The sequence below is a fragment of the Salvelinus namaycush genome, chromosome 5, assembly GCF_016432855.1.
Source record: "Salvelinus namaycush isolate Seneca chromosome 5, SaNama_1.0, whole genome shotgun sequence".
Lineage (NCBI taxonomy): Eukaryota > Metazoa > Chordata > Actinopteri > Salmoniformes > Salmonidae > Salvelinus > Salvelinus namaycush.
Window position 1 is genome coordinate 37,569,647 of NC_052311.1, and position 23,682 is coordinate 37,593,328.

The window sequence follows — 23,682 nt, forward strand, 5'->3', positions numbered from 1 at the left end:
GTTAACTTCACCTGGGAAAGATGAGGTGTGCTATGTTATGTTGTCCCATCTTCGTGATGAGGCACTGGATAAGGTTTTGGTGTTGTACAACACAGTGTGGGAGGAGGGGAAACTACCAGGCAGTTGGAAGGAGGCAGTAGTGGTACCAATCCGGAAGACAGGGAAGGACACAACGAGGCCAACAAGCTGTCAGCTAATAGCTTTAATATCACATGTATGTAATATTATGGAATGTATGATTACAGAGAGGCTAACTTGCTTCCTGGAGAGCAGGGTGCTAGTATCACCACATCAGAGTGGGTTCAGGAAGGAGAACTATGGACCCAGTGCTCTGCTTAGAATTATTATTTTTATTTAACTAGGCAAGTCATTTTAGAACAAATTCTTACAATGATGGCCTACCCCGGCCAAACCTGGACCAATTCTGCGCCACCCTATGGGACTCCCAATCACGGCCAGATGTGATTCAGCCTGGATTCGAACCAGTGACTGTAGTGACACCTCTTGCACTGAAATGCAGTGTCTTAGACCACTGCGCCACTCGGAAGCAGGCGGGAAACAGCCAGTTGAATAAGTCCTTAAATGTGATAGGAAAGCATCCAACGGGAAAGTGTGTTTTCTTTTTTAAGAGCAACGGGGCCGGCAGGTAGGATTTAGTTTCTCCCTGTCTCTGGCCCCCACTCCAGTACAGTAGGTGGCGGTAATGCACCATAACGTTGGATGCCAACCGCCGATACAAATTTAAAGAAGAAAAAACATGGCGGACAGCCACTAGCTCAATTCACATAAAACAATACACAAACATTTCAAAGCAAGGTAAACAGACGTATATATTGTTTACACGCTATCCTCTTTTTAACAAACACATTTTTTAGCTGGTAATTTAGATAGCATTTATTGATGCTGATGTATTTATAATCAGGCCAACGTTAGATAGCTAACATAAAGTCTTCCCGTTAGCATGCTGTGTCGACGGAGCTAGCTATCTGTTCGAGCATGCCCGTGTTATTGGCTTGGAGGTAGGTACTTCTTATCCTCACTCTTAAATAAACATATTTGCTGGCTGAATTTCAAACGTGTATTCAGTTGGTTCTCTCAAAAGAAGTGCGCCTTTTTCATTGCGTCAAGGGGAAGTCGACCAGCTCCCTCCTTTTTCCTTCCCAGAAAAAAAATAACAGCGTCATTAACTGCTAGGTAGGACAGACCAACCAGCTCGCTTCTACTACCACTATTATTGATAATGACCCACGTCAATGCAGTACTATCTATAAGGAAAATTGGCTACCATCATTAGTCTGTTTAATATGACTAAAATAACGATTTTTAAGTTAGCCTAGCTAGGATAAGATAAATGGTTCCATTCAAAACACAGAGCCAACACATGGGAAAACACAAAAGCCAAGCAATTCATCACGGTAGCAAGAAATGAAGACTGTTATGATCTTTTAAGGTTTTTTATTGCATATTATGATTATTGTTTTTTGTCGCATTCTCCATTTCTATAGCCTACTATTACATATTTGAAACCGTTATAGCCTAGTATTGCATCTTTTAAACCGTTATTTATGAACACTTGTCAGTCCAATGTAAACGTAGCTAATGGTAGCTAGCATGCAAACTTACAGTAACTGAGTTTATGGCTAGCTTAATTTAGAAGTCTATTGGATTGCCAGCTGAAATAATGTAGCTAGCTACTTTGCTAGCTTGATACAGTTACTGATGCAGTGCTGCTGGTGTGTATGAATAGTCAACAATCTGTTATTCTAAACCAGTTAAGGAGAAAAAACAGAAAGGCTGCAAGGTTACTTTGTTGTTGATATATCTTTAAATGGTTAGTGTGTTTAGTGTGGCTACTTGGTAAATATGCATTAATTAGTCAATTTGCCTTTATCTGCTATTAATTTCAATGTCCTGGCTGCATGCATTTTATAAACACAGGATTTGTGAGTAGCTGTGTTTTGATGCTAAACAAATCTAGTCTACTTTGAGGACCAATATAATTTCAGCCACTTGTTTGTTTGTCTGACCTAATGACCTATGTGTCGTAGCCAACTGGTAGTTAACCTAGGCTCAGGGTTAGGGGCCAAAGCATCTCAAGTCAAGGATAGCCAGCCAGACATCCCCTGCCTGGTCACCGTTGTAAATAAGATTTTGCTCTTAACTGACTTGCCTAGTTAAATAAAGGTTAAATAAAAGAAAATTAATTCACAGTGTACTGTGTCATAAACAACACTGACTTTAGATAATTTTTAAGATCCAAAACAGATGGTGACCACTTTAAATTAATACCCTATATTGGCTATAATGTTACCCATTCTGTTTCTCCAGTCTGGGTCCTCTTGTTTTGTCAATACCCCAACGGGTGAGTTTTCTGATTCTCCCAGAGCTGCTCTGTCAACAGTGAGCCCTGAGTGTGTTTGGGTGGGTGACTGAGATCTGCTGACAGCTGGGGCCACCTCTTTGTTGTACCCTGTCGTCTACCTCCAACGCCAACCCCCCTGCCTGGCTGACAGAAGGGGAGAGCGTTAAGCGCGAATCCGTGGGGAAGTCAACCTGAGCATCCACAAATGAAGTTAGTCATTTCCAAATGAAACACGTCCATAATTATCCTTACGGTCTATATGTTGGAGTTCATGCTTTTTGAAACGTATAAGTAGGAAATTGTATGAATTTTGACCATTACAGGACGCCAAGTCGCAAAGATATTTCAGTCAATTGTATTTCATGGCTTTTCGAAAGGGCTTGGGGGGGAGGGGCATGGCCTAAGGTTGGACGGTATCCAGAGTTTTATACTGTCAGTGTTTCCCTTATATGCATTCAGCAGCGAGTCAACACTGCTGCTAAATCGGGGCCGCCACTGCAAAAAAATATGTTTATTACACAGATTTTTGTGAGCTGAAATAAACGATCCCAGAAATTTTCCATATGCACAAAAAGCTTATTTCTCTAAAATGTTATGGACAAATTTGTTTATATCCCTGTTAGTCAGAATTTCTCCTTTGCCAAGATAATCCATCCACCTGACAGGTGTGGCATATCAAGAAGCTTGCAGTACGTCCAACCGGCCTCAACCGCAGGCCACGTGTATTGTGTAGTGTGGGTGAGCGGTTTGCTGATGTCAACGTTGTGAACAGAGTGCCCCATGGTAGTGGGGTTATGGTATGGGCAGGCATAAGCTACGGACAACGAACACAATTGCATTTTATCAATGGCAATTTGAATACACAGAGACACTGATGAGATTGTGAGGGCCATTGTCGTGCCATTCATCCGTCACCATCCTCATGTGTCAGCATAATTCCTGGCCCCATGTCGCAAGGATCTGTACACAATCCCTGGAAGCTGAAAATGTCCCAGTTCTTCTATGGCCTGCATACTCACAGGACATGTCATCCATTGAGCATGTTTGGGATGCTCTGGAACATGTATGACAGCGTGTTCCAGTTCCCCGCCAATATCCAGAAACTTTGCACAGCCATTGAAGAGGAGTGGGACAACATTGCACAGGCCACAATCAACAGCTTGATCAACTCTATGTGAAGGCGATGTGTCACGCTGCACACCAGATACTGACAGGTTCTGACCCACGCCCCTACTTTTTTTTTTAAGGTATCTGACCAACGGATGCATATCTGTATTCCCCGTTATGTGAAATTCATAATTGGGGCCCAATGAATTTATTTAAATTGACTGATTTGCTTAGGAACTGTAACTCAGTAAAATCTTTGAAATGGTTGCATGTTGCATTTTATATTTTTGTAGCTTATGCCTTCCCATACCATTACCCCACCACTTTGGGGAACTCTGTTCACAACATTGACATCTGCAAACCGCTCGCCCACACAATGCCATACATGTTTGTCTGCCATCTGCCCGATACAGTTGAATCTGGGATTCAACCGTAAAGAGCACACTTCTCTAGCGTGCCAGTGGCCATCGGAGGTGAGCATTTGCCTTATGAAGTCGGTGAGGACGACAAGCATGCAGACGAGCTTCCCTGAGACGGTTTCTGACAGTTTGTGCAGAAATTCTTTGGTTGTGCAAACCCACAGTTTAACCAGCTGTCCAGGTGAACGATTCCACAGGTGAAGAAGTCCTGGGCCAGCGTGGTTACACGTGGTCTGTGATTTGTGAGGCCGGTTGGACGTACTGCCAAATTCTCTAAAACAAATTTGGAGGCAGCTTATGGTAGAGAAATAAACATTCAATTCTCTGGCAACAGCTCTGGTGGACATTCCTGCAGTCAGCATTCCAATTGCACACTCCCTCAACTTGAGACATCTCTGGCATTGTGTTGTGTGACAAAACTGCACATTTTGGAATGGCCTTCTATTGTCCCCAGCACAAGGTGCACCTATATAATGATCATACTGTTTAATCAGCTTCTTGATATGCCACCCCTGTCAGGTGGATGGATTACTTTAGCAAAGTAGAATTGCTCACTAACAGGGATGTAAAACTTGTGCACGAAATTTGAGAGAAAAGCTTTTTGTGCGTATGGGTAATTTCTGGGATCATTTATTATATTGTTTTATGTCCTCCGGATTTGAGAAGAAAGATAAGTTCAACAGTGCCTTAGTTCTCACACAGCATCCAGCCTAGCTGACGCGATGCTATTTTCCAGATTTTTTACCACATTTCTTCTCTGGCCTTTGTTGATTTAGTTATCCTAATCTTGGTCATCCTACAGGAGTAAAAACTCCAATAACCTTTTAATGGATTAGGATAGAGATGTGGTTTGGACCATTGGCTTTCTTAGGGGAGTATCTACACAAGTAACATACCCATTGGTCAAAAGATTAACCTTTTATTGGACACCATAGACTCTAACATCCATAACGGTAATTTTTGCTTCATTTCTCCAACATGCCAATATTTAGAAGTCAGTTATTTCGGGGTTATACACTTCCCCTACAGACATACACCTCAAAACTTCAATTTCAAATGTTTTTGTCCATTCTGTTAGAAATTAAATTTCGATTTTTGCGTGCAAATGTAATGTCCATAATGCTGGAATCACCCTTAAAAGGCTAACCAGGCTAGCACTAGTATAGGCTACACCAGACTGGCTTCTTGAACACAATAATGTACAAGAAATGTCCAAATTGGACCTAAATTCCGACCTAACATGAAGAGGGAAGTATCAAATGGTTTGTGTTTACTTCAATGTTTTTTCCCCCTCTCGTTTCCCTTCTTTAGAGAGTGGACTATTGTGTCTTGAACTTAGTCAGTATTACTGGAGCATGAAGAAGCCAGTGGCACAAAAAGGTAATGTCATGTTAAGAAATGGAATGCAATTGTCCATTTGAAAAGCATAATGTACATCTTCTAAGGATGCTGCTCAAGAAGAGTCCTCTATTTAGCCTACTTTAATGTCTGTATAGAAGTCTCAGATGCTGATGTGATAGTTTGGCCTCACACATCTCATTGACTGTTGCTAAAGATCAAGTGTATTTATTCTAGTTATGAATAGATAGTTTCATTGAATGGTGTCGGCTAGCCTTTGAGGTTAAGTGTGTCTCTGAAATGTTGTGCCCTGCTCTCTCCTCTAGCTGTTGAGTGGAGAGATGGCAGGCGGATCAAGCATGCCCGAAGTGGCCGTCCCTCCCGGGTCCCATCGCAGTACCAAGGAGGTACATTAATTACCACACACACCAACTTTCTCAGATGATTCACTGCTGAATGAAAACAACATTCTGAATCAAACGCATTCATATTCAGTTATAACCAGGAGTTGGAACAAATTATTTTCCAATTGTTTCGTTCTGAACAGAACCACCATTTTTTTCGTTCCGTTCCACTGTTCCGACCAGCAAAATAAAGTTCTGAACCGGTTCGAATCCCCAAAAAGTACTGCTTTATATTGTTATTTTCTGTTCCTTTTTTTAACCTGTTAAATCATTTATTTATTTTTACATTTAGCTCATTAAATTATTGCGACTGAAATTTTGCGGGGTGAGGAGAGAGCAAGAGAGAGTTGAGGAGGAGGCTTGAAGCGCTGGGCATCTTATGACATGCATTATCTGGGTCCCCAGAATTATACCTAGGAGGAGCGGCTTCTATAGAGGAACTTTGAATATCATTTGACCTATATAGCTAAAAAGCAAAGCGGCACCAGAATTAAAAACATGTCTTACCTTTTTGTAGTTAATAAATCTAACGCGAAACGTGATAACTAGGCCTATAGTATCCTTAACTAGCATTGGAAAAGTTAATCCGTTCTTCTCTTGCTAATTAAAAATCTCTCCCTATCATCTGAATCACGCTTGTAATGTCAGTACAGTAGCCTATGCTTCGGAGGGGCAGGTAGGCTAAACACACACACACACTGGCAAAGATTTTCAACTTGCAAGCAGATACTGGAATATGTTTCTGAGTGAGTGAGTGAGGGCTTTGCTTAGATTGTTTTGAAATATCGGTTCTGTTCCGGAACAGTATGGATCACTTTGTAACCCGTTTCTGTTCCTTGAAAAATGTTGTTGTTTTCGGTTCTGTTCCCTGAACCGGTTCCAACCCCTGGCTATAACACTGTTCTAAAGGCGTCAGCATGCTTCAGTTTGACTGGCGGCTAGCTGAAGTCAGCTAGACGAACCAAACAAGTGTGCTAAGCATTCTACCTTAAAATACCTTCGCTTGAAAAATAAGAAGAAAGCGGCAATAGTACTGTTTGTCCATTTTGAGACGCCGTAGCCATTATACAAAAGTCAGAATTAGTCTAAGATAACTCAAGAAATCTGTAATTAAATACATTGAATAAGTCCTTAAATGTGATAGGAAAGCATCCAACGGGAAAGTGTGTTTTCTTTTTTAAGAGCAACGGGGCCGGCAGGTAGGATTTAGTTTCTCCCTGTCTCTGGCCCACACTCCAGTACAGTAGGTGGCGGTAATGCACCATAACGTTGGATGCCAACCGCCGATACAAATTTAAAGAAGAAAAAAAATGGCGGACAGCCACTAGCTCAATTCACATAAAACAATACACAAACATTTCAAAGCAAGGTAAACAGACGTATATATTGTTTACACGCTATCCTCTTTTTAACAAACACATTTTTTAGCTGGTAATTTAGATAGTATTTATTGATGCTGATGTATTTATAATCAGGCCAACGTTAGATAGCTAACATAAAATCTTCCCGTTAGCATGCTGTGTCGACGGAGCTAGCTATCTGTTCGAGCATGCCCGTGTTATTGGCTTGGAGGTAGGTACTTCTTATCCTCACTCTTAAATAAACATATTTGCTGGCTGAATTTCTTGCTACCGTGATGAATTGCTTGGCTTTTGTGTTTTTCCCATGTGTTGGCTCTGTGTTTTGAATGGAACCATTTATCTTATCCTAGCTAGGCTAACTTAAAAATCGGTATTTTAGTCATATTAAACAGACTAATGATGGTAGCCAATTTTCCTTATAGATAGTACTGCATTGACGTGGGTCATTATCAATAATAGTGGTAGTAGAAGCGAGCTGGTTGGTCTGTCCTACCTAGCAGTTAATGACGCTGTTATTTTTTTTCTGGGAAGGAAAAAGGAGGGAGCTGGTCGACTTCCCCTTGACGCAATGAAAAAGGCGCACTTCTTTTGAGAGAACCAACTGAATACACGTTTGAAGACTGTTATGATCTTTTAAGGTTTTTTATTGCATATTATGATTATTGTTTTTTGTCGCATTCTCCATTTCTATAGCCTACTATTACATATTTGAAACCGTTATAGCCTAGTATTGCATCTTTTAAACCGTTATTTATGAACACTTGTCAGTCCAATGTAAACGTAGCTAATGGTAGCTAGCATGCAAACTTACAGTAACTGAGTTTATGGCTAGCTTAATTTAGAAGTCTATTGGATTGCCAGCTGAAATAATGTAGCTAGCTACTTTGCTAGCTTGATACAGTTACTGATGCAGTGCTGCTGGTGTGTATGAATAGTCAACAATCTGTTATTCTAAACCAGTTAAGGAGAAAAAACAGAAAGGCTGCAAGGTTACTTTGTTGTTGATATATCTTTAAATGGTTAGTGTGTTTAGTGTGGCTACTTGGTAAATATGCATTAATTAGTCAATTTGCCTTTATCTGCTATTAATTTCAATGTCCTGGCTGCATGCATTTTATAAACACAGGATTTGTGAGTAGCTGTGTTTTGATGCTAAACAAATCTAGTCTACTTTGAGGACCAATATAATTTCAGCCACTTGTTTGTTTGTCTGACCTAATGACCTATGTGTCGTAGCCAACTGGTAGTTAACCTAGGCTCAGGGTTAGGGGCCAAAGCATCTCAAGTCAAGGATAGCCAGCCAGACATCCCCTGCCTGGTCACCGTTGTAAATAAGATTTTGCTCTTAACTGACTTGCCTAGTTAAATAAAGGTTAAATAAAAGAAAATTAATTCACAGTGTACTGTGTCATAAACAACACTGACTTTAGATAATTTTTAAGATCCAAAACAGATGGTGACCACTTTAAATTAATACCCTATATTGGCTATAATGTTACCCATTCTGTTTCTCCAGTCTGGGTCCTCTTGTTTTGTCAATACCCCAACGGGTGAGTTTTCTGATTCTCCCAGAGCTGCTCTGTCAACAGTGAGCCCTGAGTGTGTTTGGGTGGGTGACTGAGATCTGCTGACAGCTGGGGCCACCTCTTTGTTGTACCCTGTCGTCTACCTCCAACGCCAACCCCCCTGCCTGGCTGACAGAAGGGGAGAGCGTTAAGCGCGAATCCGTGGGGAAGTCAACCTGAGCATCCACAAATGAAGTTAGTCATTTCCAAATGAAACACGTCCATAATTATCCTTACGGTCTATATGTTGGAGTTCATGCTTTTTGAAACGTATAAGTAGGAAATTGTATGAATTTTGACCATTACAGGACGCCAAGTCGCAAAGATATTTCAGTCAATTGTATTTCATGGCTTTTCGAAAGGGCTTGGGGGGGAGGGGCATGGCCTAAGGTTGGACGGTATCCAGAGTTTTATACTGTCAGTGTTTCCCTTATATGCATTCAGCAGCGAGTCAACACTGCTGCTAAATCGGGGCCGCCACTGCAAAAAAATATGTTTATTACACAGATTTTTGTGAGCTGAAATAAACGATCCCAGAAATTTTCCATATGCACAAAAAGCTTATTTCTCTAAAATGTTATGGACAAATTTGTTTATATCCCTGTTAGTCAGAATTTCTCCTTTGCCAAGATAATCCATCCACCTGACAGGTGTGGCATATCAAGAAGCTTGCGGTACGTCCAACCGGCCTCAACCGCAGGCCACGTGTATTGTGTAGTGTGGGTGAGCGGTTTGCTGATGTCAACGTTGTGAACAGAGTGCCCCATGGTAGTGGGGTTATGGTATGGGCAGGCATAAGCTACGGACAACGAACACAATTGCATTTTATCAATGGCAATTTGAATACACAGAGACACTGATGAGATTGTGAGGGCCATTGTCGTGCCATTCATCCGTCACCATCCTCATGTTTCAGCATAATTCCTGGCCCCATGTCGCAAGGATCTGTACACAATCCCTGGAAGCTGAAAATGTCCCAGTTCTTCTATGGCCTGCATACTCACAGGACATGTCATCCATTGAGCATGTTTGGGATGCTCTGGAACATGTATGACAGCGTGTTCCAGTTCCCCGCCAATATCCAGAAACTTTGCACAGCCATTGAAGAGGAGTGGGACAACATTGCACAGGCCACAATCAACAGCTTGATCAACTCTATGTGAAGGCGATGTGTCACGCTGCACACCAGATACTGACAGGTTCTGACCCACGCCCCTACTTTTTTTTTTAAGGTATCTGACCAACGGATGCATATCTGTATTCCCCGTTATGTGAAATTCATAATTGGGGCCCAATGAATTTATTTAAATTGACTGATTTGCTTAGGAACTGTAACTCAGTAAAATCTTTGAAATGGTTGCATGTTGCATTTTATATTTTTGTAGCTTATGCCTTCCCATACCATTACCCCACCACTTTGGGGAACTCTGTTCACAACACCGACATCTGCAAACCGCTCGCCCACACAATGCCATACATGTTTGTCTGCCATCTGCCCGATACAGTTGAATCTGAGATTCAACCGTAAAGAGCACACTTCTCTAGCGTGCCAGTGGCCATCGGAGGTGAGCATTTGCCTTATGAAGTCGGTGAGGACGACAAGCATGCAGACGAGCTTCCCTGAGACGGTTTCTGACAGTTTGTGCAGAAATTCTTTGGTTGTGCAAACCCACAGTTTAACCAGCTGTCCAGGTGAACGATTCCACAGGTGAAGAAGTCCTGGGCCAGCGTGGTTACACGTGGTCTGATTTGTGAGGCCGGTTGGACATACTGCCAAATTCTCTAAAACAAATTTGGAGGCAGCTTATGGTAGAGAAATAAACATTCAATTCTCTGGCAACAGCTCTGGTGGACATTCCTGCAGTCAGCATTCCAATTGCACACTCCCTCAACTTGAGACATCTCTGGCATTGTGTTGTGTGACAAAACTGCACATTTTGGAATGGCCTTCTATTGTCCCCAGCACAAGGTGCACCTATATAATGATCATACTGTTTAATCAGCTTCTTGATATGCCACCCCTGTCAGGTGGATGGATTACTTTAGCAAAGTAGAATTGCTCACTAACAGGGATGTAAAACTTGTGCACGAAATTTGAGAGAAAAGCTTTTTGTGCGTATGGGTAATTTCTGGGATCATTTATTATATTGTTTTATGTCCTCCGGATTTGAGAAGAAAGATAAGTTCAACAGTGCCTTAGTTCTCACACAGCATCCAGCCTAGCTGACGCGATGCTATTTTCCAGATTTTTTACCACATTTCTTCTCTGGCCTTTGTTGATTTAGTTACCCTAATCTTGGTCATCCTACAGGAGTAAAAACTCCAATAACCTTTTAATGGATTAGGATAGAGATGTGGTTTGGACCATTGGCTTTCTTAGGGGAGTATCTACACAAGTAACATACCCATTGGTCAAAAGATTAACCTTTTATTGGACACCATAGACTCTAACATCCATAACGGTAATTTTTGCTTCATTTCTCCAACATGCCAATATTTAGAAGTCAGTTATTTCGGGGTTATACACTTCCCCTACAGACATACACCTCAAAACTTCAATTTCAAATGTTTTTGTCCATTCTGTTAGAAATTAAATTTCGATTTTTGCGTGCAAATGTAATGTCCATAATGCTGGAATCACCCTTAAAAGGCTAACCAGGCTAGCACTAGTATAGGCTACACCAGACTGGCTTCTTGAACACAATAATGTACAAGAAATGTCCAAATTGGACCTAAATTCCGACCTAACATGAAGAGGGAAGTATCAAATGGTTTGTGTTTACTTCAATGTTTTTTCCCCCTCTCGTTTCCCTTCTTTAGAGAGTGGACTATTGTGTCTTGAACTTAGTCAGTATTACTGGAGCATGAAGAAGCCAGTGGCACAAAAAGGTAATGTCATGTTAAGAAATGGAATGCAATTGTCCATTTGAAAAGCATAATGTACATCTTCTAAGGATGCTGCTCAAGAAGAGTCCTCTATTTAGCCTACTTTAATGTCTGTATAGAAGTCTCAGATGCTGATGTGATAGTTTGGCCTCACACATCTCATTGACTGTTGCTAAAGATCAAGTGTATTTATTCTAGTTATGAATAGATAGTTTCATTGAATGGTGTCGGCTAGCCTTTGAGGTTAAGTGTGTCTCTGAAATGTTGTGCCCTGCTCTCTCCTCTAGCTGTTGAGTGGAGAGATGGCAGGCGGATCAAGCATGCCCGAAGTGGCCGTCCCTCCCGGGTCCCATCGCAGTACCAAGGAGGTACATTAATTACCACACACACCAACTTTCTCAGATGATTCACTGCTGAATGAAAACAACATTCTGAATCAAACGCATTCATATTCAGTTATAACCAGGAGTTGGAACAAATTATTTTCCAATTGTTTCGTTCTGAACAGAACCACCATTTTTTTCGTTCCGTTCCACTGTTCCGACCAGCAAAATAAAGTTCTGAACCGGTTCGAATCCCCAAAAAGTACTGCTTTATATTGTTATTTTCTGTTCCTTTTTTTAACCTGTTAAATCATTTATTTATTTTTACATTTAGCTCATTAAATTATTGCGACTGAAATTTTGCGGGGTGAGGAGAGAGCAAGAGAGAGTTGAGGAGGAGGCTTGAAGCGCTGGGCATCTTATGACATGCATTATCTGGGTCCCCAGAATTATACCTAGGAGGAGCGGCTTCTATAGAGGAACTTTGAATATCATTTGACCTATATAGCTAAAAAGCAAAGCGGCACCAGAATTAAAAACATGTCTTACCTTTTTGTAGTTAATAAATCTAACGCGAAACGTGATAACTAGGCCTATAGTATCCTTAACTAGCATTGGAAAAGTTAATCCGTTCTTCTCTTGCTAATTAAAAATCTCTCCCTATCATCTGAATCACGCTTGTAATGTCAGTACAGTAGCCTATGCTTCGGAGGGGCAGGTAGGCTAAACACACACACACACTGGCAAAGATTTTCAACTTGCAAGCAGATACTGGAATATGTTTCTGAGTGAGTGAGTGAGGGCTTTGCTTAGATTGTTTTGAAATATCGGTTCTGTTCCGGAACAGTATGGATCACTTTGTAACCCGTTTCTGTTCCTTGAAAAATGTTGTTGTTTTCGGTTCTGTTCCCTGAACCGGTTCCAACCCCTGGCTATAACACTGTTCTAAAGGCGTCAGCATGCTTCAGTTTGACTGGCGGCTAGCTGAAGTCAGCTAGACGAACCAAACAAGTGTGCTAAGCATTCTACCTTAAAATACCTTCGCTTGAAAAATAAGAAGAAAGCGGCAATAGTACTGTTTGTCCATTTTGAGACGCCGTAGCCATTATACAAAAGTCAGAATTAGTCTAAGATAACTCAAGAAATCTGTAATTAAATACATTGAATAAGTCCTTAAATGTGATAGGAAAGCATCCAACGGGAAAGTGTGTTTTCTTTTTTAAGAGCAACGGGGCCGGCAGGTAGGATTTAGTTTCTCCCTGTCTCTGGCCCACACTCCAGTACAGTAGGTGGCGGTAATGCACCATAACGTTGGATGCCAACCGCCGATACAAATTTAAAGAAGAAAAAAAATGGCGGACAGCCACTAGCTCAATTCACATAAAACAATACACAAACATTTCAAAGCAAGGTAAACAGACGTATATATTGTTTACACGCTATCCTCTTTTTAACAAACACATTTTTTAGCTGGTAATTTAGATAGTATTTATTGATGCTGATGTATTTATAATCAGGCCAACGTTAGATAGCTAACATAAAATCTTCCCGTTAGCATGCTGTGTCGACGGAGCTAGCTATCTGTTCGAGCATGCCCGTGTTATTGGCTTGGAGGTAGGTACTTCTTATCCTCACTCTTAAATAAACATATTTGCTGGCTGAATTTCTTGCTACCGTGATGAATTGCTTGGCTTTTGTGTTTTTCCCATGTGTTGGCTCTGTGTTTTGAATGGAACCATTTATCTTATCCTAGCTAGGCTAACTTAAAAATCGGTATTTTAGTCATATTAAACAGACTAATGATGGTAGCCAATTTTCCTTATAGATAGTACTGCATTGACGTGGGTCATTATCAATAATAGTGGTAGTAGAAGCGAGCTGGTTGGTCTGTCCTACCTAGCAGTTAATGACGCTGTTATTTTTTTTCTGGGAAGGAAAAAGGAGGGAGCTGGTCGACTTCCCCTTGACGCAATGAAAAAGGCGCACTTCTTTTGAGAGAACCAACTGAATACACGTTTGAAGACTGTTATGATCTTTTAAGGTTTTTTATTGCATATTATGATTATTGTTTTTTGTCGCATTCTCCATTTCTATAGCCTACTATTACATATTTGAAACCGTTATAGCCTAGTATTGCATCTTTTAAACCGTTATTTATGAACACTTGTCAGTCCAATGTAAACGTAGCTAATGGTAGCTAGCATGCAAACTTACAGTAACTGAGTTTATGGCTAGCTTAATTTAGAAGTCTATTGGATTGCCAGCTGAAATAATGTAGCTAGCTACTTTGCTAGCTTGATACAGTTACTGATGCAGTGCTGCTGGTGTGTATGAATAGTCAACAATCTGTTATTCTAAACCAGTTAAGGAGAAAAAACAGAAAGGCTGCAAGGTTACTTTGTTGTTGATATATCTTTAAATGGTTAGTGTGTTTAGTGTGGCTACTTGGTAAATATGCATTAATTAGTCAATTTGCCTTTATCTGCTATTAATTTCAATGTCCTGGCTGCATGCATTTTATAAACACAGGATTTGTGAGTAGCTGTGTTTTGATGCTAAACAAATCTAGTCTACTTTGAGGACCAATATAATTTCAGCCACTTGTTTGTTTGTCTGACCTAATGACCTATGTGTCGTAGCCAACTGGTAGTTAACCTAGGCTCAGGGTTAGGGGCCAAAGCATCTCAAGTCAAGGATAGCCAGCCAGACATCCCCTGCCTGGTCACCGTTGTAAATAAGATTTTGCTCTTAACTGACTTGCCTAGTTAAATAAAGGTTAAATAAAAGAAAATTAATTCACAGTGTACTGTGTCATAAACAACACTGACTTTAGATAATTTTTAAGATCCAAAACAGATGGTGACCACTTTAAATTAATACCCTATATTGGCTATAATGTTACCCATTCTGTTTCTCCAGTCTGGGTCCTCTTGTTTTGTCAATACCCCAACGGGTGAGTTTTCTGATTCTCCCAGAGCTGCTCTGTCAACAGTGAGCCCTGAGTGTGTTTGGGTGGGTGACTGAGATCTGCTGACAGCTGGGGCCACCTCTTTGTTGTACCCTGTCGTCTACCTCCAACGCCAACCCCCCTGCCTGGCTGACAGAAGGGGAGAGCGTTAAGCGCGAATCCGTGGGGAAGTCAACCTGAGCATCCACAAATGAAGTTAGTCATTTCCAAATGAAACACGTCCATAATTATCCTTACGGTCTATATGTTGGAGTTCATGCTTTTTGAAACGTATAAGTAGGAAATTGTATGAATTTTGACCATTACAGGACGCCAAGTCGCAAAGATATTTCAGTCAATTGTATTTCATGGCTTTTCGAAAGGGCTTGGGGGGGAGGGGCATGGCCTAAGGTTGGACGGTATCCAGAGTTTTATACTGTCAGTGTTTCCCTTATATGCATTCAGCAGCGAGTCAACACTGCTGCTAAATCGGGGCCGCCACTGCAAAAAAATATGTTTATTACACAGATTTTTGTGAGCTGAAATAAACGATCCCAGAAATTTTCCATATGCACAAAAAGCTTATTTCTCTAAAATGTTATGGACAAATTTGTTTATATCCCTGTTAGTCAGAATTTCTCCTTTGCCAAGATAATCCATCCACCTGACAGGTGTGGCATATCAAGAAGCTTGCGGTACGTCCAACCGGCCTCAACCGCAGGCCACGTGTATTGTGTAGTGTGGGTGAGCGGTTTGCTGATGTCAACGTTGTGAACAGAGTGCCCCATGGTAGTGGGGTTATGGTATGGGCAGGCATAAGCTACGGACAACGAACACAATTGCATTTTATCAATGGCAATTTGAATACACAGAGACACTGATGAGATTGTGAGGGCCATTGTCGTGCCATTCATCCGTCACCATCCTCATGTTTCAGCATAATTCCTGGCCCCATGTCGCAAGGATCTGTACACAATCCCTGGAAGCTGAAAATGTCCCAGTTCTTCTATGGCCTGCATACTCACAGGACATGTCATCCATTGAGCATGTTTGGGATGCTCTGGAACATGTATGACAGCGTGTTCCAGTTCCCCGCCAATATCCAGAAACTTTGCACAGCCATTGAAGAGGAGTGGGACAACATTGCACAGGCCACAATCAACAGCTTGATCAACTCTATGTGAAGGCGATGTGTCACGCTGCACACCAGATACTGACAGGTTCTGACCCACGCCCCTACTTTTTTTTTTAAGGTATCTGACCAACGGATGCATATCTGTATTCCCCGTTATGTGAAATTCATAATTGGGGCCCAATGAATTTATTTAAATTGACTGATTTGCTTAGGAACTGTAACTCAGTAAAATCTTTGAAATGGTTGCATGTTGCATTTTATATTTTTGTAGCTTATGCCTTCCCATACCATTACCCCACCACTTTGGGGAACTCTGTTCACAACACCGACATCTGCAAACCGCTCGCCCACACAATGCCATACATGTTTGTCTGCCATCTGCCCGATACAGTTGAATCTGAGATTCAACCGTAAAGAGCACACTTCTCTAGCGTGCCAGTGGCCATCGGAGGTGAGCATTTGCCTTATGAAGTCGGTGAGGACGACAAGCATGCAGACGAGCTTCCCTGAGACGGTTTCTGACAGTTTGTGCAGAAATTCTTTGGTTGTGCAAACCCACAGTTTAACCAGCTGTCCAGGTGAACGATTCCACAGGTGAAGAAGTCCTGGGCCAGCGTGGTTACACGTGGTCTGATTTGTGAGGCCGGTTGGACATACTGCCAAATTCTCTAAAACAAATTTGGAGGCAGCTTATGGTAGAGAAATAAACATTCAATTCTCTGGCAACAGCTCTGGTGGACATTCCTGCAGTCAGCATTCCAATTGCACACTCCCTCAACTTGAGACATCTCTGGCATTGTGTTGTGTGACAAAACTGCACATTTTGGAATGGCCTTCTATTGTCCCCAGCACAAGGTGCACCTATATAATGATCATACTGTTTAATCAGCTTCTTGATATGCCACCCCTGTCAGGTGGATGGATTACTTTAGCAAAGTAGAATTGCTCACTAACAGGGATGTAAAACTTGTGCACGAAATTTGAGAGAAAAGCTTTTTGTGCGTATGGGTAATTTCTGGGATCATTTATTATATTGTTTTATGTCCTCCGGATTTGAGAAGAAAGATAAGTTCAACAGTGCCTTAGTTCTCACACAGCATCCAGCCTAGCTGACGCGATGCTATTTTCCAGATTTTTTACCACATTTCTTCTCTGGCCTTTGTTGATTTAGTTACCCTAATCTTGGTCATCCTACAGGAGTAAAAACTCCAATAACCTTTTAATGGATTAGGATAGAGATGTGGTTTGGACCATTGGCTTTCTTAGGGGAGTATCTACACAAGTAACATACCCATTGGTCAAAAGATTAACCTTTTATTGGACACCATAGACTCTAACATCCATAACGGTAATTTTTGCTTCATTTCTCCAACATGCCAATATTTAGAAGTCAGTTATTTCGGGGTTATACACTTCCCCTACAGACATACACCTCAAAACTTCAATTTCAAATGTTTTTGTCCATTCTGTTAGAAATTAAATTTCGATTTTTGCGTGCAAATGTAATGTCCATAATGCTGGAATCACCCTTAAAAGGCTAACCAGGCTAGCACTAGTATAGGCTACACCAGACTGGCTTCTTGAACACAATAATGTACAAGAAATGTCCAAATTGGACCTAAATTCCGACCTAACATGAAGAGGGAAGTATCAAATGGTTTGTGTTTACTTCAATGTTTTTTCCCCCTCTCGTTTCCCTTCTTTAGAGAGTGGACTATTGTGTCTTGAACTTAGTCAGTATTACTGGAGCATGAAGAAGCCAGTGGCACAAAAAGGTAATGTCATGTTAAGAAATGGAATGCAATTGTCCATTTGAAAAGCATAATGTACATCTTCTAAGGATGCTGCTCAAGAAGAGTCCTCTATTTAGCCTACTTTAATGTCTGTATAGAAGTCTCAGATGCTGATGTGATAGTTTGGCCTCACACATCTCATTGACTGTTGCTAAAGATCAAGTGTATTTATTCTAGTTATGAATAGATAGTTTCATTGAATGGTGTCGGCTAGCCTTTGAGGTTAAGTGTGTCTCTGAAATGTTGTGCCCTGCTCTCTCCTCTAGCTGTTGAGTGGAGAGATGGCAGGCGGATCAAGCATGCCCGAAGTGGCCGTCCCTCCCGGGTCCCATCGCAGTACCAAGGAGGTACATTAATTACCACACACACCAACTTTCTCAGATGATTCACTGCTGAATGAAAACAACATTCTGAATCAAACGCATTCATATTCAGTTATAACCAGGAGTTGGAACAAATTATTTTCCAATTGTTTCGTTCTGAACAGAACCACCATTTTTTTCGTTCCGTTCCACTGTTCCGACCAGCAAAATAAAGTTCTGAACCGGTTCGAATCCCCAAAAAGTACTGCTTTATATTGTTATTTTCTGTTCCTTTTTTTAACCTGTTAAATCATTTATTTATTTTTACATTTAGCTCATTAAATTATTGCGACTGAAATTTTGCGGGGTGAGGAGAGAGCAAGAGAGAGTTGAGGAGGAGGCTTGAAGCGCTGGGCATCTTATGACATGCATTATCTGGGTCCCCAGAATTATACCTAGGAGGAGCGGCTTCTATAGAGGAACTTTGAATATCCTTTGACCTATATAGCTAAAAAGCAAAGCGGCACCAGAATTAAAAACATGTCTTACCTTTTTGTAGTTAATAAATCTAACGCGAAACGTGATAACTAGGCCTATAGTATCCTTAACTAGCATTGGAAAAGTTAATCCGTTCTTCTCTTGCTAATTAAAAATCTCTCCCTATCATCTGAATCACGCTTGTAATGTCAGTACAGTAGCCTATGCTTCGGAGGGGCAGGTAGGCTAAACACACACACACACTGGCAAAGATTTTCAACTTGCAAGCAGATACTGGAATATGTTTCTGAGTGAGTGAGTGAGGGCTTTGCTTAGATTGTTTTGAAATATCGGTTCTGTTCCGGAACAGTATGGATCACTTTGTAACCCGTTTCTGTTCCTTGAAAAATGTTGTTGTTTTCGGTTCTGTTCCCTGAACCGGTTCCAACCCCTGGCTATAACACTGTTCTAAAGGCGTCAGCATGCTTCAGTTTGACTGGCGGCTAGCTGAAGTCAGCTAGACGAACCAAACAAGTGTGCTAAGCATTCTACCTTAAAATACCTTCGCTTGAAAAATAAGAAGAAAGCGGCAATAGTACTGTTTGTCCATTTTGAGACGCCGTAGCCATTATACAAAAGTCAGAATTAGTCTAAGATAACTCAAGAAATCTGTAATTAATTTCGAAGTTTTTGCAGAGGCGATCTTAGTCACGCAATTTTATAAGATATTTGGTGCAGTATTTCTCAATGAAAAAATGTGCATGAAAATGAGTCGTCTCGTTGAATGACAGCAAAGACTACTGAAGAATCCCTAATGTTCACCAACAAAGGGGCGTAGACTTTGGCTACCGACTTCGGCTTGCCTCAAGAAAAATATGTGCCCCCGAACAACCGAGAAAAAAAGAACCTTACTGAAGTTCAAAACGAACAAACACGTCCCAAAATGTTGCCATAATATATGCACGAACTCTTCCGAACGGTTTCGGCTGGGAAGGATGGGGACACTTTAACAATAGCACATACCATAACACTGAACCCCAAAACCACACCCATTCACACAAAACATAACGGTAGACAACATAAAGCAGCCATTGTACTTTTTATGTCCCACAGGGCACTTCAGTTGGGACAAATACCTGAAGGAAACAGGTGCTAGTGCTGCACCTGCCCACTGCTTCAGACAGGTAAGCCCCCCTAATCAGACTACAGTATATCCTCCTCACCAAAATCTCATGTCAGGGCATGCTACTACCCTATGTGAAACTTCTGCTCCTGAAATTATTTTAAGCCATTCCAAACCATGGCATTTACAGAGTTTGTAAGAATTATGACCAACAAGCAATATGAGATATAAGTTAACCCTGGCAGCCTAAGTCTCACCAGTGACAATGAGCAGCATCTATATGTAGCTCAGGAAGACCAACGTCTTAACCAATGTTCCCTCTAAGCTGCTTGGCTGCGCAACACCAGGACTGCCGCACTGATGAATTGACAGGCGGTGCAAGGGTTACAATGGGGGAGTGATAGCTTCCTACAAGAGCAGAAAACCTGTATATATCTAGTCTTCTTTGAAAAGTGGGTCAGTGTTGTATTTTGAGACAGGCTTGAATATGCAAGGAAGCTAATGGGTAGCCTGCGTTTTTGTTTGATTCTCTGTATGGTAATAATAATTAATGTTATTTTGTAAAGTGGTTTCTTCCATCATGCAACACAATGTTCAGTCACCTATTTGGTGTTTAGGCTACAAACCATTTATTATTTGGTGACTTGAGCTTTTGGACAGGTACAAAATCTGTCCTCCTGATCTGAAGGAGGTTAATGTCAAGGTTAATGTCAAGCCCTGCATAATGTTTCATGACTGTAGGATATTTATATAATATAAATCAATAGCTATTTCCATGTTGCTCCATTGGTTTTGTTTATAGGCCTTTTTGATAGGCCTATATTATGCCCTAATAGCCTGCTTGGCCACTGACTAAAACTATCATTAAAGCGGGTACAGCCAGTGTTCACAGTAAACGTGTACAAGTTGCACAGAATGCTCACAACATTCACATTTCCACTCACAAGACCTGAAATTTGCTAAGTGGCGGGATTTTTTTTAGGGAACCATTAGGCTAAGAAGAAATTCCCTCTTGGGTGGAGGGGTGACACTGATTTCAAGTTGCGTGCAGGGCTACCTCATCACCACAGCGTGAGTTCAACTCACCTTCGATACGTAGTCTTGCTTGATGCTGTCTTCCTATCTCAGCATGTTGAATCTGTCCAGCATCATTGCATGCCTCTCTGACCTTCCGCTACCTCTCCAGGGTGCAACACCTCCAGTGAATGAGTTCAAGGTGGGCATGAAGCTGGAGGCGCAGGACCCTCGGAATACAACGTCAACCTGCATTGCTACAGTGGTGGGCCTGACGGGATCGCGGCTGCGTCTGCGCCTTGACGGCTCCGACAACAAGAATGACTTCTGGCGCCTGGTGGACTCGTCTGAAATCCAGCCTATCGGCAACTGTGAGAAGAACACGGGCATGCTGCAGCCGCCATTGGGTGAGGAGGAGAGAGAAACACATTTTCACACAGTCACACACACACACACACACACACACACACACACACACACACACACACACACACACAGTCAGACTCTCGATACTACATACCCATTATGGATATGATGCGCCCTATTTTTTTAAATCTTGGATCTTTAAATTGTTTGCTATCACACAGTGCTACTGATCTTCCTCAGTTGGGTTTACACCAGACTGATATATACTGGGGTCTATTTATTAGTGCACACTGTAGCAAAACGTTTTGCAACAGAAAATATTTTTGTAAATAAACGAGAGTTTCTTATTGGACAAATTAATGTAAGTCCCTCCCTCTTTTGGCCCATTTGCATCCATTTGGTTTCTAGGCTGTATTTATTTTCCAGGCTGTATCACAAACGGCCGTGGTTGGGAGTCCCATAGGGCGGCGCACAATTGGCCCAACGTCGTCCGGGTTTGGCCGTTGTAGACCGTCATTGTAAATAAGAATTTGTTCTTAACTGACATGCCTAGTTAAAAAGGTAAAAAAAAAAAAAAGTAAGTAGACCTTTGCGTAATAGTGTAAAGGGTCTCGTCTACTGTGTATGGATGAGAGTTTTTTAGACAAGAGTCTGTATTTCTCCCACAGGCTTCCGTCTGAACGCATCCTCCTGGCCCATGTTCCTTCTAAAAACACTCAACGGAGCCGAAATGGCCCCAGCACGCATCTTTCACAAGGTACCTGTCACAAAGCTGCACACGCTCTCGATATAGACCTGTTTATAAGGCATACCTGTACACATATACACACTCCCTTTCCCAGCATATACACCTATGTAGCTAAACTTTCCATTGATGGCCATTTGTATTTGTATTTATGGCTGCAGATAACTTTAATCAGTTTAACGGTACAATTAACACAATAACTGGCTTATGGAAGCACTTCTCTAAGTGAGAGGTATATTATATATTTCTTGTATGGCTCCCAGGGCGAACCCCCCACCCAAAAAAAAAGCACCATTCGGCACTAACAAATTTTTATTCAGACATTTGGAACAACACAAATAAATAATCATACCTTTTAAAACTATATAAATCTAAAAGTATATACAAAAATAAGACTCATAAATATCAAAAAGAAGTAACAAAGACAAATGGAAACGTGTGTTGATTTGGCACTTGAGCATCAATACATTACCCATCCCCCAACACTGTCAACCAGGAGTCAAGACTAAACCAATTCACCTTGGTGGTGTGCAGACTGGTTTTATATTATACTTAACGATTTTGCACAAACCAGAAAAAAATGCAACAATATGTCTGTGAAACTATATATTCACAGTATAATGAATTAATTTTGGTTTAATTGGTAGCATTTTGTAGTGTGACTGATTTTACTAATTACATTAGTACTGTACAAAGTTAGAGGTGCGCTATTTGATAGATTCCCCCGCTCCCCCTACCTCGGGCTTCCAGTGGGGAGACCTGAGGTCAACCTACCCCCGTCTCTCTCCCCATCTCACACTTCTGAGTGGGAGACCTTCCCAGGCAGTAGCCTGCCTAGCTCACAAACTAGAATCAGGGTGCCCACTCCGACAAGGTTAATTGATCCACAGTCCCTCACGGTGACATGATATCATTGACGTGACCTGCAAATGAGCGATAGAAAACCGATCGCGCAAATGTCTGTTCGATCGCGCAACCGCACCGTGCTGCCCCCGGCACGATGCCCTGGGCGGGTGCCCATGTTGCCTATACCTAAATTCGCCACTGGGCCTAACTGTAAAACAGCCGAGGTGATAGAGCAACGACCCTGGAATAAAAATCTAAATGTGTATGGGTGGAGAGAGGTTTACAGGTTTTTTACAGGTTTACTCGCTCTGGATTGTCAGTACTGTATGTATTCTTGGCTATCGTGCCATGGCTGTGTCAGAGTCGATTGTAAGTTAAACTTGTGTATTCCTTTATGGGTAGTGTGATGCCCAAGATACATTTTACTTGCCGGCATTGCCGTTAGAATCTGTTTATTTTTCCTTCTTTGTTTTTTTGTCAGAATTAAACAGGATATAATGATGACTACATGAAATTTGTCCTGCATGTAATGGACGTTAAGAACTGGTTTTGCGATTATATATATATACAGTGGCAAGAAAAAGTATGTGAACCCTATGGAATTACCTTGATTTCTGCATAAATTTGACATAAAATTTGAACAGATCTTCATCTAAGTCACAACAATATAGACAAACACAGTGTGCTTAAACTAACACAGAAATTATTGTATTTTTCTTGTTTAAGTTGAATACATAATTTAAACATTCACAGTGTAGGTTGCAAAAAGTATGTGAACCCCTAATGACTTCTCCAAAAGCTAATTGGAGTCAGGAGTCAACGAACCTGGCGTCGAATCAATGAGACAAGATTGGAGATTTTGGTTAGAGCTGCCCTGCTCCATAAAAACACTCACAAAATTTGAGTTTGCTATTCACAAGAAGCATTGCCTGACGTGAACTATGCCTTCGAACAAAAGAGATGTCAGAAGACCTAAGATTAAGAATTGTTGCCTTGCATAAAGCTGGAAAGGGTTACAAAAGTATCTCTAAAAGTCAGTCCACGGTAAGACAAATGGTCTATAAATTTAGATATTTCAGCACGTTTGCTACTCTCCCTAGGAGTGGCCGTCCTGCAAAGATGACTGCAAGAGCACAGCGCAGAATGATCAATGAGGTTAATAAGAATCC

General features: G+C 41.4%; 1 protein-coding gene across 5 annotated transcripts in view; it reads left to right on the top strand.

Moving 5' to 3' along the window:
- The first annotated feature begins 752 nt into the window (after positions 1-752).
- Positions 753-23,682, top strand: part of LOC120048245 (polycomb protein SCMH1-like) — a 55,856-nt gene continuing 32,926 nt past the window's right edge. Inside the window, exons 1-18 of one of the 5 annotated variants that reach the window (XM_038994053.1) lie at positions 753-816; positions 961-1,019; positions 2,385-2,572; positions 5,200-5,268; positions 5,553-5,633; positions 7,144-7,202; positions 7,523-7,629; positions 8,581-8,751; positions 11,377-11,445; positions 11,730-11,810; positions 13,321-13,379; positions 13,700-13,806; positions 14,758-14,928; positions 17,554-17,622; positions 17,907-17,987; positions 19,533-19,603; positions 20,729-20,963; positions 21,591-21,679. In XM_038994053.1, the coding sequence (XP_038849981.1) occupies positions 17,598-17,622; positions 17,907-17,987; positions 19,533-19,603; positions 20,729-20,963; positions 21,591-21,679 (501 nt within the window). In that variant the 5' untranslated portion in view covers positions 753-816; positions 961-1,019; positions 2,385-2,572; ... (9 more) ...; positions 14,758-14,928; positions 17,554-17,597. Of the gene's footprint in view, positions 817-960; positions 1,020-2,384; positions 2,573-5,199; positions 5,269-5,552; positions 5,634-7,143; positions 7,203-7,522; positions 7,630-8,580; positions 8,752-11,376; positions 11,446-11,729; positions 11,811-13,106; positions 13,177-13,320; positions 13,380-13,699; positions 13,807-14,740; positions 14,929-17,553; positions 17,623-17,906; positions 17,988-19,532; positions 19,604-20,728; positions 20,964-21,590; positions 21,680-23,682 lie in introns of those variants that run through there. The other 4 variants (XM_038994055.1, XM_038994054.1, XM_038994056.1 and 1 more) reach the window with 4 other exon arrangements.